General features: G+C 39.6%; 1 protein-coding gene across 2 annotated transcripts in view; it reads right to left on the reverse strand.

The window, feature by feature from the left end:
* Positions 1-4,346: 4,346 nt before the first annotated feature.
* The window catches only part of EXTL3 (exostosin like glycosyltransferase 3), a 129,000-nt gene continuing 114,714 nt past the window's right edge, over positions 4,347-18,632 (reverse strand). For both annotated transcript variants that reach the window (XM_058550430.1, XM_058550429.1), the window contains exon 7: positions 4,347-7,533. In XM_058550430.1, the coding sequence (XP_058406413.1) occupies positions 7,324-7,533 (210 nt within the window). In that variant the 3' untranslated portion in view covers positions 4,347-7,323. The remainder of the gene's footprint in view (positions 7,534-18,632) is intronic.

The raw sequence follows: 18,632 nt of genomic DNA on the forward strand, positions 1-18,632 counted from the left end.
ACACAGTCATTACGTTTTCAATACAGGCCCTAAAGCAGATCATGGAGAGAGGAAAGTCCTGTTAACAATCGGTGCTGGCATGACTAGATATCCATGTAGACAAAAAGAATTAGAACTTTGACCCCTACTACACACGACACACAAATATTAATTTGGGATGGATCCTAGACCTAAGTGTAAAAGCTAACACCGTAAGCTTTTAGTGGAAAATGTTAAGAGAATATCGTCATTATTTGGGGTAGGCACAGGTTTCTTGAGTCACAGAAAGCAATAAGAAAAAAGAAAAAGTTATAAATTAGACCTCATCAAAATTAAAAGCTTCTGCTGATCAGAAGATAACCATAAAGAAAATGGAAAGGCAAGCCACAAATTGGGAAGAATATTTATAAAACATATATTTAACAATGGACTAATATCCAGGGTAAAGAATTCCTGTAACTTGACAATACAAAGACAGACAATGGAATATTATTCAGCAATAAAAAGAAATGAGCTATCAAACCACGAAAAGATGGAGGAAACTTAAATGCATATTGCTAAGTGAAAGAAGCCAATCTGTAAAGGCTACATACTGTATGATTCCAACCATATGACATTCTGGAAAAGGCAAAACTATGGAGACAATAAAAAGGTTAGGGGTTGGAGGGAGGGAGGGATGAATAGATGGAGCACAGAGGATATTTAGGGAAGTGAAACTGTTGTGTAGAACACTATTAATAGTGGATACATGTCATCATACTTTTATCAAAACCCACAGAGTATACTGCACAAAGAATGAACCCTAATGCAAACTATGATTTTAGTTAATGTGTCAATACTGGCTTATCAGTTGTAACAAATGTGCCACACTAATGCAAGATGTTAATAATAGGGGAAATGGGGAAGAAGGAACTTGGTGCTTTCCACTCGATTTTTCTGTAAAACTAAAACTACTCAAAATTAAAAAAAAAAAAAAGCAATACAAAAAAAAAAGACAAACCGAATTTTTTTAAATGGGCTAATGATTTGTCCAGATACTTCACAAATACATATAAATGGCATAAGCACATGAAAAAAGTGCTTACCGTCATTAGTCATCAGGGAAATGCAAATTGAAACCATTAGATACCATTACTCACCCACCATAATGGCTAAAATTAAAAAGACTAGGGCAAGGCTTCCCACCTTACTTTAAAGATCTCTTCTGGAATCCATTCTCTGTCTTTAATTCTTGGCATGCTGTCTTATTCCCTTTGTCAATGAAGATTTAAATAATAAAAATAGCAAATATAAGACTTCTCAGCCATTGTGTGCTAGGCCTCCTTAAACTATCTGGTAATACCACCTTAGCTATATTTCAAAAGCACTACGGTACTGATCAAGTCAGCTTGTTGCCAACTGATTTCTATGTGACCCTCTTTAGTTTTTTTGTCAAATCCTTCATTCATCAGAAAACTCTTCAGCACTTCTGATGTGCTCTGTTCTCAAGAGGCATACAATCTGATATGGGAAGCAGAGCTATAAACCATTAGAGTGCACGGTCAGGTAAAAGACAGGTCAGGCTGCTATCCTAGAAGATGGAGCAAGGGGTAAGCAGTGACTTCTGAGAAGGGGAGGTTTCCTAAAAGCAGTGCCTCAGCTGAGTCTTGAACAATGAGTTGGCATTAAAACACATGGAATGCAGAAAGAGCCACTAAGAAGTTTACAGTATGTTACCCCAATGATAGTTCATTTCTATTGTGTGCCAAACAGTGGACTCTTCACATTAACTTTCAACACAGCTTTAAGATGTGGGCACAATTTTTGCTATTTTACAGATGAGATTAAAGTTTAGATAACTTGCTCCCCACCAGTTTAATGGGTGACTCAGGATTTGAACCCATATAGTCTACTCCAGAGCCCATACCCTTAACTGCAACATTATCCTTCTTAACCACATTTTTGTCAATATTGTGGAGCCTTCAACTTCAGTGACAATAATATCAACTGCTAACACTGACCACTTTGGCCTACCTTGTTAAGTCCAAGCCAGAACTAACAGGAACGGAACCTAAGTAGACATGTTCTCTCTGTGTATAGTGATACCCATTTCTACAGCCTCAGGCAACTTTCTCAAGTCTTTCCGGTCCCAGGACAAATTGGAACAAGGAGATGGATGGTTGGAAGAACAGGGGCTTGGCAGCCAAAACTCCAGACCCACGTAGGCATTCCCACCTATATGACATTATTTCCTTCTCCTCATCCGCCACAAACCTACCTGATCAATTGTCACCGTACTTTAGTAACACTGACTTATAGGTCCCATGCATTCTTGGGACTGTCAGTGTGAACCAAACTCCCAACTGCAGAGCCCAGGAGAGGAGCACCCCCAACTCAGCTTTTCTCTGGCTTCCCATCTTCTTTCTTATCTCCATCCGTCTCCTCCAATGCTCGGTGGAGACTTGGTGTTCTCTCCCTGAGGATGGCTCTGATCCCATCGCCAAGCAGAAGTCTAGGACCACAGACACCAAAAGGATTGGGCTCTGACAATTAAGAAGCATCAACTATTTTTTCTTTCATTTCCTTTGCCTGGTGAGACATGGTATTCGAAAAGATGCTAAGACCAATGTCAAAGAGTGTACTGCCTATGTTTTCTTCTAGAAGTTTTATGGTTTCTGGTCTTACATTCAAGTCTTTAGTCCATTTTGAGTTAATTTTTGTGTATGGTGTAGGCTAATGGTCTACTTTCATTCTTTTACATGTGGCTGTCCAGTTTGCCCAACATGGTTTATTGAAGAGACTTTTCTTTCTCCACTGTATGTTCTTGGCTCCCTTGTCAAAAATTAGCTGTCCATAGATGTGTGGGTTTACAAATGAGACTACAGATGAGATTAAAAAGCTTCTGCACAGCAAAGGAAACCATCAACAAAACGAAAAGACAACATAACAATTGGGAGGAGAAATTTGTAAACCATGTATCTGATAAGGGGTTAATATCCAAAATACGTAAAGAACTCATACATCTCAACAACAAAAAAACAAGCCAATTAAAAAATGGGAAAAAGATCTGAACATGTTTCCAAAGAAGATATACAGAAGGCCAACAGGCACATGAAAAGATGTTCAACATCACTAATTATTAGGGAAATGCAAATCAAAACTACAATGAGATACCACCTGTCAGAATGGCTATAATTAAGACAAGAAATAACAAGTGTTGGAGAGGATGTGGAGAGAAGGGAACTCTCATACACTGCTGGTGGGAGTGCAAACTGGTGCAGCCACAATGGAAAACAGTATGGAGATTCCTCAAAAAATTAAGGATAGAACTACCATATGATCCAGCTATTCCACTGCTGGGTGTTTATCCAAAGAACATGAAAACACGAATGTGTAAAGATATTTGCACCCCTATGTTCATTGCAGCATTATCCACAAAAGCCAAGACTTCGAAATAACCTAAGTGCCCATCAAGGGAGGAATGGATAAAGAAGATGTGGTATATATACACAATGGAATACTACTCAGCTATAAAAAAAAAGATGAAATCTTGCCATTTGTGACAACATGGATGGACCCTGAGGGTATTATGCTAAGCAAAATAAGTCAGAGAAAGTCAAATACCATATGATTTCACTCCTAGGTAGAAGATAAAAACAACACCAAACAGAGATTAGATTGGTGGTTACCAGAGGGGAAGGCTAGGGGAGGGCAAAAGGGGTGATTAGGGCACACGTGTATGGCGATGGATGGTAATTAGTCTTTGTGTGGTGAACACGATGTAGTCTACACAGAAATTGAAACATAAAGATGTACACTTGAAATTTATATGATGTTATAAACCACTGTTAACTCAATAAAAAAAAAAAAGTGAAAGATAAAAAACAAAAACAAAGGAAAAATGGTATTAATAAAAAAGAAAAAAAGAAAGCATCAACTGGATGTAAGTGCTTTTAGTGACTCCTCGTAGGTCAGCAGAATAACCTCTAGACTGACTCAGGCCATTCTAAGCAAGCCCTCTCCCCTGGACTGGGGACACATGCACACACAAGATTCCCAGCACCACACCACACATAATTTTCAAAATTACCATGAAAAAGTAAAGGTGGCATGTATGTGCCACATGTCATCCCACATCCCACTCAAATCAGTTAAATGACTAATCCCAGAAATGGACGCAGGCAAGGCTGCCGTGTTTGTGCACGTGGACAGCATCACCTAGGTTCAGGTACAAGGCTGCTCCAGGACCAAATCACACAGCCCAGTCTCATGGTGGGAGGGGTCCCAAATGGCCGTGCACTGGTGGCTCCCTGGACTCAGGCAGGCATCTTCTCTCAGCTCACTCTTCTGTCCCTGCAGAGGAAAATCACAAAAGACCCCCAAGCTGCTTGAGTTAAAGTATCCATTTATTTTATTTTATTTTTTACAAAAATCCAACATAAGACCATTGTGCTCATGACTGGTAAAGGGGTGGGGTGGATGGACATGGCATGGATATCAAAGAGCTCCCCCTTCAAAATATCACTTCAAACCAGGAGCCCCCTGAGCACACACGCAGGCAGCTCCTGAAGAGACTCTTCCTGTGCCCCCAGACTGGGCCCCACCAACTCTGCGCAGGCCCTGGCTTGAGGCCCAGTCCACAGCACATGGAGAACACTGTCAGGGGTGCGGACACTCAGAATGGCCTGCTGAGCACCTTGGGGGGCTCTCACTTAGGCGGATGCCCCTTGTGGTGAGGAGCAAACTGGCTAGAAGGAGAACAATGACCTCCTGGGCCCTGGGAGCAAAGACTAGGCAACAAGGTGTTACCTGTGGACAGCCAAGGAAACTCGTGGGGGGCTGCGGAGCTGTTTTCACGTTCCAGGTGAATCACAGTTAGGTGGTGTGGACGACATCTGGGTTTCCCAAGGTGACTGACCAGCATCAAAGGTATTCTAAGCACGGAGCTGGGCCTTTCCCTACTCCACCTTGTGAAAAGCAGCAGCCATCTCCAGGAGCACCTAACCAAGCAATCAGAAAGGTCTGACTGCCCTGCCTCTCGCTACTGAGGAGTGTCCTTTAAGAACATGGCCAGTGTCCACCAGAGCCTGCTGTCTGGAGTCCTTCAAGTTAGTGTCCTGGTCAGGTCCAAATAGTGCTATCCTTGTTTAAAACACTGACATCATAACCCTCCCTGCAGTCCACTTTGATGTTAGCCATCACCTCAGACCAGTCAGCTACTCCTGGATCTACGGCAGCATTCAGGGACCCAACAATCTGCCTCCACTAAGAGGGTCCTAACAGACTGCTCCTTGCTCACCAGGTCCCAATGAAGTCAGTTCATGAGTTCCCCATATTAAAATGAACAAGATAAACATAGCAGCCACATATATAGCTCAAAACACCACACTCTGGCTCCCCAGAGGGAAGAAGGCTACTGCTAAAAAGAAGAAAGTCAGAAGTCAAGGAAAGGGTGTTAGAAAGTTAGGATGCAGGGAGTCTGGACCCCTTTGCTGGGTTGCTGAAAAGCATAACTCAACTTCCTAAGTAGTTGCCTCAGCAAGAGAGCAACAAGAAGATGCTAGTGGGAACCTCTGGAGGACACAAGTCCTAGGAGCAGCCCTGGTCCTGTGTGCTGATGAGGAGAGGTCCCTTAGGTCGAGCTAGCCCCACAGTTGGGTGGTATCTACAGGACAGAGCCTGGCTTCAAAACGATACTTGACGAGAAGCCATTTGGTACAGGCAGGTCAGAGGAGAACGTGCCACCAAGAAATAGAAGCACAGGATGTCAAGGTCTGGGGCAGACAGAACTGGCTTAAGGCATGTGCATGACCAGGACAGACCTGAGCTTTTGTTCAGATGCGGGAAACCACCTATACTCAACCTCGCTGGAAGAAAGTGGGGTCCAGAAAAATGGTAGAAGTCATAGGCTAAATCCCTGCCAAACGCCACTAACACCCTCTTCGGTTCCCCTACCACCACTGCCACAAAGTTAGCCTATTTCCATTTCAGGCCAGGGAATAGAAATTTAAACCAGAAGTGGAAAGTCGTAATGAGGGGTGTGAATGCCTGTTCAATTTCAGACTAGATTTGAGCTTAACATAAAATCATATCCTCCCATTGTTCTGACACATACCAAACCTCAAGGGGTCCTGGAACCAACCTGGCATGAGGGACCCCAAAACTATGAGTAACACAGGATGTAGGTCCAGACTAAGGTGGAGGGGAAGGTGAATTTCACCAAGGTATTTATCCCAAGGCTGGTGCCTTGCTGTAAGACTTCCCGGCCAGCCGGGTGGGGATCCACAAAGGATGCTCGCTAGTTCTATGCCAGAGAGCAGGACAACCTGCAAACCACTTCAGACCACACCTCGAAGTGCAGCCTGACAGTTTTCTGTTCTCTTATATAACAGGTAACCTTCAGGAAAACCTGAAGCCAAAGCACAACATGTTTTTTAAAAGGAGGGCTGGACAAAAAGCCATATGGGTCTTTAGGTCTCATTCTTCCTCATTCTTCTCTTTCAAAGGGGGGAGAGAACGGGAGAGCAGGGACAAGTACTGGGACAGCACAACCTGATGAGGAATCCTCACGAACACCAAATCCAGCACAAGGAAGCTCAGCTGTTCCCACACGTGCAGGTCCTCCCCAAGGACTGAAGTGCGAGGAGAACACGAGTTACAGAGGGCTAGCTGGCAACAGAAAGGGGGAAGGAACAAACCAACAGGTCTTAGCTCATCCAAGGCCCGACAAGAGGGCCAAGCCGGGCCCTTTTGGTTTCTGCACACAGATGCGCCTTGGGAGGACAGAGATGGATCTTGAAGGATGAACCAGATACCATAGGTCAGGATCCATCTCCACCAAAATACAGAACATCAGGAGCCTTGGTGGGTCCCTCACTTTGTGAGATAGGCAGAAATTTCAAACTCCCCCCTAAATATATATATGTATACGTATGTGACTATGTGTGCATATATATATACACATATATATACACACATATATATAAATAAGCCTTGAATGGCAAATCTGAAACTTTATCTCTTTAAATAATAATAGTTGTTACTGAATTTAAAAACCACTAACCAGCTGTTCTGGGCTTATGAACTGTGTGAGTGACTCTCCAGAGTCCCCATGGTCCTCAGTGTAAGCTATCAGTCAGTGCCCTGTGTAGGGAACCCCAGTGACCTCCAACCAGGGTTCCAGGCCCAGTGTGGCCGACTTCAAGAGAAAGGCAGCTACTTCCTTTTCACTCTTCCTGCCATTTCTGCCAGCAGAGGGTCTGGGCCACCCACCCAGCGAATGTGCCTGAGGTCCTTCAACGTCTAGCAACCTCAGGAGCCATCTCCCTCACTCTGCTCATTCTCTCCCCACAAACTGCAATGCCCCTAGATGAACTTGAAGCACTTGGTCTTGTCATGGGGCAGGCGGGTCTTGAAGAGCACAGAGTCCACCCTGAACTGGGTGTACAGTAGGGGCATATAGCCATACACCTTAACAAAAAAGTTGATACATTTGTGCCGCTCGTGAAAATGGGAATCATCATGTGACAGGGCCTGAGGGCATCCTGGGCATCGGAAAGTCCACCGTGAGGTCACCTGGGAATAAGGGAGAAAAAGCACAGAGTGAATCACAGATGCTAATACTGACAGAAACTCTGCAGCTTACCCAATCCGATGCTTCCATTGCCACAGTGAAGACACTGACCCCGGATGGCTACATTCACTCACACAGCAAGTCAGAAGCCAGAGCCCAGCGCTCTCTTTCTGCCACGGATGTATCTACGTCATTCGTAAGGGTGCTCTTTCCAAACGGCCTATACTTAGATATCAAAAGCCTTAAAATGTTTAGTGTTGTCTCTGTAACTCTAATTCTAGTACTCAGCTTGGTTGCACAGCAAGATATAGGTATAAAGTTGTTCATTTCATCAATGTTTTTAATAGCAAAATACTGGAAAACTACCCATCAAAAGGGGACTAGTTAAATAATTATAAAATACTACACATCCATTTAAAATGGTGTTTAAGAAAATTATATTTAAAAGCATGGGAAAGTGGTCATTTTATAGTTTAGTAGTTATTATTATTATTATGAAATGTTAAGCAATTATAAAAGTATGAAGAATAATATAACAGCTTCACTATCAACAATGTGGCAGACCAAATAACATAAAAACGTCCTCAGCACAGAATACCTGAAAATGTAGGCTAAAATACATAGACCATCTCTTTAAATATATGGCTGAGCTTGTAAGGAAAGAAATGAAATGAAATGTAACAAAAGAAATGAAATCCTCAGACATCAAAATAACGGAAAAGCCTGAATCCAGGGAGATAGCCAGGGGCTTTGGCTTTTATTGGGTTGGGGAGGCAACAGAGGCAAAATCAGATTGGAGACTTTTTGAAACACTGAGGCCAAACGGAGGGCTGCATGGGCTGGAGGCAGCCCCACACAGAGATGGTAAAGAAATGTGTTCTTCTCAGTCTTAGCTCTAAGGGAAGGAGGAAACATCATCTTTGAGAATTTGTAACCACAAGCTGGCCCTCACACATCTGAGACTAGAATTTGTGTTACCTGTGTGTTCTGAAAAGCCCCAAGATACTAACTTAGCTTAAATAGGTCTCAGGTAGGTAGTGACCCCAGGCACATGGAAGAAGCAAATGCAAATCCCCTTGGGGGTAAATTCAGGCCTCAAAGAAGTGCCATAAGTAAAATCCCAAAGGACACGATCTCACAATGAAAAGTCACAAAAAAGGGAATGAGTCAAATGAGGGAGAACCTGCAGAAACAAACAACAGAATCAGATCCCAAAACACTGCAAAATAGCAGGATTATCAGATAATGATTCTAACAATAGATGTGTGTTATATGTACAACGAAATTTTGAAAGATTAAAGTTTGATTGAAGAAACAAGGGACTATCAAAAGAGTCCTAGTGGATACGAAAAAGAACCAAATAGAACAAAAGAAATTAAAAATATATTGAATTAAATCAGACAAACAATGGTTGGGTGTGAAGAGAAAATCAGTGATGAAAAATATACTAAAATTATTACCCACAATGGAAAATACTGACAAAAAGCTTTAAAAAAATATGAAAGAAAGGCTAAGAGACATGGAGAAGAGATACTGTATGACTCCATTTATACAAAGTTCAAAACACGCAAAACTGATCCTGGAACAGAAAAAAGATATGGACTTCCTGTCATTCTTCCAGCTGAACTCTCCTTCCTGCTCTCAGAGCTGCACCTTCTGCCTCCTGGAACCCAGCACCCTCTTTGCCCTGCCCTACCATGGTGGTGGTGTGGAAGAACCTCATGTTCTCGAGAAGACTGCCTGCTCACTCTCATCAGAGAGCCCTCTGCCTCTGGCATTTCTGCTCTGTGTAGGCTTGAGGCTGGGAGGTTTAGGCTCAGAGAAGTAAGAGCCCTGGGCCAGGAGAGGGCAGATCCAGAAAGCTGGGAGGAACCATACAAATTGGGCCAGAACAGCAGGACAGAAGTGTCACAACAGTGACCACGGCAGAACATACACATCTCCCCCTCCCATACCCTTCCCCCTGTCTCCTTCCGTGCTGGGTACTAAATAGGGCTTGGGAATCTTTCACCTGCTATGCTCAGCTCTGTTCAAGCTCACTTGTGGAACATGTTTTGTACTTATCCCTGTTTACTGAAGACTAAACATCAGCTTGGAGGCAACTCGCATCTCTCATTCCTCTACCTCTCCAGTTAGTAGGAATTTGGATACGGGAATTGCAGGGCGTACACTAGTCTAAGGTTTTTATGTTCTGGCCACAGAGGAACCATCTCTAAGCTCTCTGCGGTGCAGTGGTCCCTGCCAGGGCTGGAGCTTTTGTAGAGAGCACTTCTCTCTTACGGGCCGTCAGGGGAGCAGGTGTAATTCATGTAACTCATCTGGCCTCATTCCACGTGCTTGGCCTGTGCCCTGGGCATGGACCAGTTATGCAGTCAGCAGGGAGACCCTTGTGCTCCAGCCAGCCTTTCTGCCCCAGAGAGTCATGCAAGGTGTTCCAAGAATATGGGAACTAAGAGTTACCACTCCCAGGCTTGGGAGCACACAATTTTCTCACATATGGCTCTTTGCTGCATTTTGTATTATTCTGCTACATGATCACTCTAGTTAAAAAAAAAAGGCACTAAGCAAAATAAGGAAATCTGAATCAAGAATGGGCTTTGGTAAGACAAGGTATCAATATTGGTTCATTAATTGGGAGAAATGGACCACAGTGATGTAAGATGTTAATAATAGGGGAAACTGTACTAATGTCACAATTTTTCTGTAAATCTAAATCTATTTTAATATGAAAAGTTTATTTTAAAAGTAAGCCATAGTGTTCAGGGATGTATCACTTAGGTGATAAAAGTATGAAGAAAAACAATGATGTGACATACCCTTTTTTTTTTTTTTTGCTGAGGAAGACTGGCCCTGAGCTAACATCCATTCCCAATCCTCCTCTTTTTCCTGAGGAAAATTGGCCCTGAGCTAACATCTGTGCCCATCTTCCTCTACTTTATATGTGGGAAGCCTGCCACAGCATGGCTTGATAAGCGGTGCGTAGGTCCACGTCTGGCATCCAAACCTGTGAACCCTGGGTTGCCAAAGCGAAGTGCACGAACTTAACCACTACACCACCAGACCAGCCCCTAAATAATACTTTAAAAAGGAAAAATATAAGCTCACTTCACTTATGAACACTGATTCAAGCATTCTAAACAAAATACTAGAAAACCAAATCCAGAAATTTATAAAAAAAAGAATTGTGACCAAATGTGTTTATGCACATAAAGTGTGTATGTCAACACAACAGACTGAAGATAAAACACAACTATATCAATGGATAACAGGAAATTCACTGAATAAAATTAAACATTCATAATAAAGATACTTAGCAAACTAGGAAGAGAAAGAAACTTCATTAAGCTAAAATTTAAAAATTTAAAGCAAACATCACACCTAAAAGTGTATTATTTAAAACATTCCTTTAAAATCAGGAATAAGAGCAAGATGCCCACGATCACCACTTCTGTTCGATACTCTCTGGAGGTCCTGGCTACTGCAGTGAGAAAAAAAATAAAATAAAATAGCTTATGAGGATTGGAAAGGAAGAAACAAAACAATCCTCTGCGTGGGCAATATATGACTGTCAACAGAGAAAACCAGTATCAATTAACAAATTTTTTAATTGAGTTTTAGCAAGTTTCCTAGAAACAAAAATAAATAATTCTATAAAAGGAATCCAAATAGGCAATGAAGAAGTGAAACTCTCGCTGTTTGCAGATGACATGATCTTATACATACAAAACTCTAAAGAATCCACTGGAAAACTATTAGAAATAATAAACAATTACAGCAAAGTTGCTGGGTACAAAATCACTTACAAAAACCAGGTGTATTTCTATACTCTAATAACGAACTAACAGAAAGAGAACTCAAGAATACAATCCCATTTACAATCGCAACAAAAAGAATAAAATATCTAGGAATGAATTTAATCAAGGAGGTGAAAGACCTATATAGTGAAAACTATAAGACATTATTGAAAGAAATCAATGATGACATAAAGAAATGGAAAGATATCCCATGCACATGGACTGGAAGAATAAACATAGTTAAAATGTCCATACTATCTAAAGCAATCTACAGATTCAATGCAATCCCAATCAGAATCCCAATGACATTCTTCACAGAAATAGAACAAAGAATCCCAAAATTCATATGGGGCAACAAGACTCCGAATAGCTAAAGCAATCCTGAGAAAAAAGAACAAAGCGGGAGGCATCACAATCCCTGACTTCAAAATATACTACAAAGCTACAGTAATCAAAACAGCATGGTACTAATACAAAAACAGACACACAGATCAATGGAACATAATTGAAAGCCCAGAAATAAAACCACACATCTACAAACAGCTAATCTTCGACAAAGGAGCTAAGAATATACAATGGAGAAAGGAAAGTCTCTTCAATAAATGCTGCTGGGAAAAGTGGACAGCCACATGCAAAAGAATGAAAGTGGACCATCTGCTATCGCCATTCACAAAAATTAACTCAAAATGGATCAAAGACTTGCAAGTGAGACCTGAAACTATAAAACTCCTAGAAGAAAATATAGACAGTACACTCTTTGACACTGGACAAAGAGGGATCTTTTCGAATTCCATGTCTACCTGGACAAGGGAAACGAAAGAAAAAATAAACAAGTGGGACTTCATCAGACTAAAGAGCTTCTGGAAGGCAAATGAAACCAGGATCAAAATGAAAAGACAACCCAGCAGCTGGGAGAAAATATTTGCCAATTTTATATATCCAACAAAGGGTTTATCTCCACACTATATGAAGAAGTCATACAACTGAACAACAAACAACCCAATCAAAAAATGGGCAGAGGATATGAAAAGACATTTTTCTAAGGAAGATATACAGATGGTCAATAGGCACATGAAAAGATGTTCAACATCACTAACCATCAGGGAAATGCAAATCAAAACTACACTAAGATATCACCTTACACCCGTGAGAATGGCTTTAATCACCAAGTCAAAAAATAACAAATGTTGGAGATGTTGTGGAGAAAAGGGAACCCTCACTCACTGCTGGTGGGAATGCAAACTGGTACAGCCTCTATGGAAAACAGTATGGAGATTCCTCAAAAAATTAAAAATAGAAATACCTTATGATCCAGCCATCCCACTACTGGGTATTTATCCAAAGAACCTGAAATGAACAATCCAAAGAGGCTTATGCACCCCTATGTGCATTGCAGCATTATTCACCATAGCCAAGAAGTGGAAGCAACCCAGGTGTCCCTCGACTGATGACTGGATAAAGAAGATGTGGTGTATATATATACAATGGAATACTACTCAGCCATTAAAAGACAAAATCATCCCATTTGCAACAACACGGATGGACGTGGAGGGCATTATGTTAAGTGAAATAAGCTAAACAGAGCAAGATAAACACTTCATGATTTTACTCATATGTGGAAGATACACTAACACACAGACAGAAGAGTTTAGTGGTTACCAGGGGAAAGGAGATTGCAGGATTGGGGGCACAAGGGGTGAAGGGGCACAATTATATGGTGACTGACAAATAATGATGTACACCTGAAATTTCACAATGTTATCAACTATTATGACAGCAATAAATAAATCAATAATTCTATATTATAACAATGAAAGAAAATGTAACTTTTAGAAAACACCATTTATAATAGCAACAAAATATATAGGGTACCTAGAAATAAATCTAACAAAAATGTTCAAAGACTTTTATTGGAAAATTATTATGGAACTCTATAGAGCTTGGGGATTATACAATATTCTTTACTAGGAAGAATCAATATTTTTAAAAGATATCAGTTTTCCCCAATTCACCTACAGATTCAATTCCTATCAAAATCCCAACTCTGTGTGTGTGTGTGTGTCTTGACAAGCTAATTCCAAAATTTATATGGGAGAAGAAAGGGCCAAGAATAGGCAAGACACTCTTAAAGTAAAAGATTAAGGCAAGGGGACTTGTCTTAGCAGATATAAAAAACTATTCTAAAGATACAACAATTAATGCGGTTTTGGCATATGAACAAATTGAGCCAAGCGAATAGACTAAAGAATCCTTAAACAGATCTATGTATATAGAGACACTTGACTGATGAGAGAACCAGCACTGTAGATCACAGGGGCATGGATGGAACTAAGTGTGCAATGAAAACTGGGTATGAGAAAAAATGAAAGCAGGACCCTATCTCACACCACACACAAAAATCACTTCCAGAAGGATTAATGATTTAAATACAAAAGGGCAAAACCTAAAACTTTTAGAAGAGTATGGAGGAGAGCATTTTTAAGACTTGGGGCAGTGAATATTAACGAACAACAACTACAAGCATCAAAACTGACTAAGCTCAAAAACAGATTATTGAGTTTTAAAAAAGCTAAATGCAGAGGAATGCTTATAGTTTGATTTCATTTACATAAAGTTAAAAAAAGCCGATCATTTAGGGACACATATGTTAAAACCATCTTTTTAAGGGGGTAGGGGAAGGGAATTTTTAAAACAAAAATCAGGATAGCAATTATCAATAAAGGGAGGAAGCAGGATGGGATTATGGAGGTGCATATACAATGGGTGGGTATCAAAAATGTTAAACTTTATTATTTTGAGTATAATTTTTATTGCAGGGGTGTTTGTTTAAAGACAGGGTATATATTAAAAAATTATATATGGTTATACATATATAAATAAGGTACTTACATACATATATGAAACACTTGCTACTACTGGTTTAAAATATATGAATGAAATGTTATGTTTTAAAAAAACAGAAGAATATAACAAACATGCATACCCACCAGTTTTGTCAAATATTAACATTTTGCCCTATTTGTTTCAGATTATATATTTTTTTCTTCTTCTTTTTTAAAGGAACAAAACATTACAAATAGACTTGATGCCTTGCGTCACCCTCCCTCCTTCCATTCCTCTCCTGCTAAGTCATGGGGTACATGCACCTTCAACTATACCTGATAATACCAAACTTTCTTCAAAACAGATGTACCAGTGTACCAGTGTATACACCCACCAGCACTGCATAATAGTTGCAATTTCTACACATCCTTACTAACATTTCGTACTATCACACTTTCATTTTTGCCCATTTGATGGGTATAAACTGTATCCCATTGTTTTAATTTACATTTCTCTGATTATTACAGAAGTTGAGCATCTTTCCATGTGTTTATTAGTCATTTGGATTTCCACTTTATTAAACTGCTTTTTTATATACATACTAATCTATTGAGTTGTCTTTTTTTCTCACTTGGAAATTCTTTATTCTGAGTATTAATTCTTTGTTATTTATAGGCATTATAAATATCCCAGTCTGTGGCTTGTTTTTTCATATATCGAGTTTTGTTGAAAAAGTTTTTAATTTTACTATATTCAAACCAATCAATGTTTTCCTCTATATTTTGGACTTTTTGCTTCTTAATATATTTCTCTTTGGCTATGATCACAAAAATACTCCTGTACTTTTGTTTTTATTAGAAGTTTTAAAGCTTGCTATTCACATTTGGTTCATTAATTGATCTGGAATTTACTTTGGGTGTGTTATGAGATGTATTTCTTTTTCATATAGACAAGCAATTATCCCACCACTCACTCGTAAATGCCACCTTTATCATATATTGAGTTTCTATACATGCACTGGTCTGTTCCGACTCTACTTTGTACCATTGATTTGTCAATCCCTGTGCCAATATTACATTGTCTTAATTATGTATTTTATTACCATGTCATGATTTCTGATAAGGCAAGCCCACATCTTCTTCACTAGTGTCTTGGCTATTCTGGTCCTTTGCCTTTCAATACAAACTTGAGGTTTTGTCTGTCAAGTTCCACACCAAAGCAAATCCAACATCTTTCTAAAAGGATGTAATTAGAGTTACATTGGAATTTTAGATTTCGGGAGAACTACCATCCTGAGTATACAGTCTCCTCTTCCATGAATATGGATATGATTTCTATCTCCATTTACTTAGTGGATAACTTTGTCTTATTACTGACTTGAATGGGACTTTCTAAAGTTTCATCATTAAGTGTAATGTTTGCTGTAGTGTTCATGTTTGTAATTCTGGAAAATTCTCACATTATTTTTTTCAAAATTGCCTCTTCCTCATTCTATTCTTCCCTTCTTGGTTTTGTGTTGGACCTTCTGCTTATATCTGCCATGTCTCTTAACCTCTCTTTCTTATTTTCCAACTCTTCATATCTCTGTAATACTTTCTCAGAAATTTCTTCACATTTATCACCTAGGTCATTAATTTTCTCTTCAGCTATGTCTGATCTTTTTATCCCATTCACGGACATCTTCATTTTAATAACTATAATTTTCATTTCCAGTAGTTCTATTTGGGTCTTTCAAATCTGCTTGTTCTTTTTTCTTAGTAATTTGTTGTTTTTTTATGTTTTCAATTTTTTAGTTTTTATCTTTGGTCATTTTAAACCTACTTATTTTACAACTGTTTCACTATCCAATTGTTTTATTATCTGGAATTCTTAGAGAACTAACCTTACTGTTTGTCATCTCTGTTAACTCTTGCCCATAGTCAACTGTTTCCTCATGTGACTGGTAATTTTGGATTTCAAGCTCATCTTCAATGAAGCTTTATCTGTGGGTATCCTAAGTGGCTGGAGGTGAAAGAATGTCTCTTTATAGAAGTTTTTGGTCTTATTCTGTCAAATAGCCAAAGGATATCAATGGCTAGGGCTAATTTTCATACAGCATGAGTCCCCAAACCCATGGAGATTCAGACTATTTTAAAATTCTCAATCTATACTTTTTCCCCTCTACTCTCCAAAATCCAGGTTAAAACAAACAAGTTGCCTGTCATCTTCCTGGGGCAATAAAGGAAGGAGATCTCGGTTCTAATTCTCTGCCAATTTAAAAGGCCCAAAGGTTCTTCACTCTTTTTCACATAAGTGATAAAACCCAAGCCTCTAGAAGACTAAGTTAACAGCATCCCACCCAGGGTAGCCACAGTGACACCTCACATGCTTGCCACTCTGACTTTTAGTTACCCCTTCCTGTCTGGCAATTCTTTTACTTCTTTATAAGCCCAACTATGCAATGAAAAAAATGTTTGTTACATGTAGTAAAGAGGTTTTTAGGTTATCTAGTCCACAATATTGCCAGAACCAGAAAATTTACTGTCAAGTTTTTAAAAAGCAAACTACAAAAAAAGTATGTACATATATTTTTTTCATCCCCCAAAGCCCCAGTACATAGCTGTATACTCTAGCTGTAAGTCCTTCTAGTTCTTCTATGTGAGCCGCCACCACAGCATGGCCACCAAGAGACGACTGTTGTGTTTCTGCGCCCAGGAACCAAACCTGGGCCACTGAAGTGGAGCGTGCCAAACTTTAACCACTAGGCCATTAGGGCCAGCTCAAAAAGTATGTATTTTTAAAAAATAAAAATAAAACAGCCACCACCATAGGCAGGGAAGCAGAGAACTAAAAGAAATATGCCAAAAGGCTTGAATAATTTTTATTTCTTTTTGAATATGTCTGTCTTTTCCCAAATAATTTTAAAATTATTACTATTAAAAGCTGAGAGAAAAAAATCTAAATTGAATGGCCCATCCTATAATTTATAGCTAAAGAGTAATCATCACATATAGCCAATACAGCCATCAGAAACCAGGGCTCCAGAGTTGAAACTGAGGGGTGAACACAGGCCAGTGCCCAACAGAGCAGCTCACCTGAGAGCCAAAACTCTGAGGGAGTCATGATTTCCACAGGTCCGTTTGAAGGACACCATCAGTCTCCTCACTTCCTCTCACTCACTGGCAGTTCTCCTAGAACCCTTCTGGTTTACTGTCAACAGTGAGTTACTATTCTTCCCCACCCCCCACTGAAACAGGAGATGGGTGTCAAGAATTTAGAGAAGGATATTATCGAACAGCATCTATGTCCAGTCCTCTACTTTGTCCTTCCTGTGTCTAAAAATCTTCCTCATCCCAGATACCAGATTCAACCTCAGGGAAAAGCCTCTTAACCTGTAAATGACTCCATTTGATACAAAAAGTTATTTTATACTGTTGTTTTCACTGAAGCAGTGGTTTCCAAATGTTTTTTATCATGTAACCCATCAGTAAAAAAATTCTGTGACTGCAACCCCACTGTATTTATAATAAAATTATATGAACACACACATATATATAACTGCATTACAAAATAAAACATACAAAAAAAAAAAGAAATTAAGAAGAATGAAGTAACAACTATACTACAAACTGAAGTTTGAACATTTACTTCACCAATACTGTGAACTATATTTTACATGAGAACACTCCAGGTAACTCAGTTTGACTGAGAAGTATCAGTGTTATGCTTAGTAACAGTAAGGAAAGTCCTTAAGAGATGTTGAGAATCTGGTATTGCCAAAGAGAATTAAGATGTTTACTTATGCTTCCTCTCTCTACTCCTTATCACCTAAGCCACCTATCTTCTCAATGCTTTGTGAGTTTTTGTTTTTTTGTTTTTTTTAAAGATTTTATTTATTTATTTTTCCCCCCAAAGCCCCAGTAGATAGTTGTGTGTCATAGCTGCACATCCTTCTAGTTGCTGTATGTGGGACGCGGCCTCAGCATGGCCGGAGAAGCAGCACGTCGGTGCGAGCCCGGGATCCGAACCCGGGTCGCCAGCAGTGGAGCGCGCTCACTTAACCACTAAGCCACGGGGCCGGCCCCTGCTTTGTGAGTTTTTAATCTTTTTTTAAAAAAAAAAATTCTTAATTGAATAAATTTGACTTGTAACATTGTGTAAGTTACAGGCATACAGCATGTTACTTTGATACATTCATATACTGTAACATGATTGCCGATGTAACAATATTTATCACATTGCATAATTATAGTACAATATTATTGTCTGTGTTCATTATACTGTGCATTAGATCTCTATGGCTTATTTTACTACGCATTACAAGTTTGTACCCTTAAACACCATCAATCTTATCCCTCCCCCATCCTTTATTCTGAATAAAGCCTATTTACATTCTAGCTCTTTCTCCTCCTCGAAAAGATAATAGTACATTATCCAAAGCAATATGAAATTAATTCCTTGTTCTTTTACTAATTACTCTTCTTTTGTGAGGCTTTAACAGAAGG

This window comes from Diceros bicornis, chromosome 11 (assembly GCF_020826845.1).
Source record: "Diceros bicornis minor isolate mBicDic1 chromosome 11, mDicBic1.mat.cur, whole genome shotgun sequence".
NCBI classification, from domain to species: domain Eukaryota; kingdom Metazoa; phylum Chordata; class Mammalia; order Perissodactyla; family Rhinocerotidae; genus Diceros; species Diceros bicornis.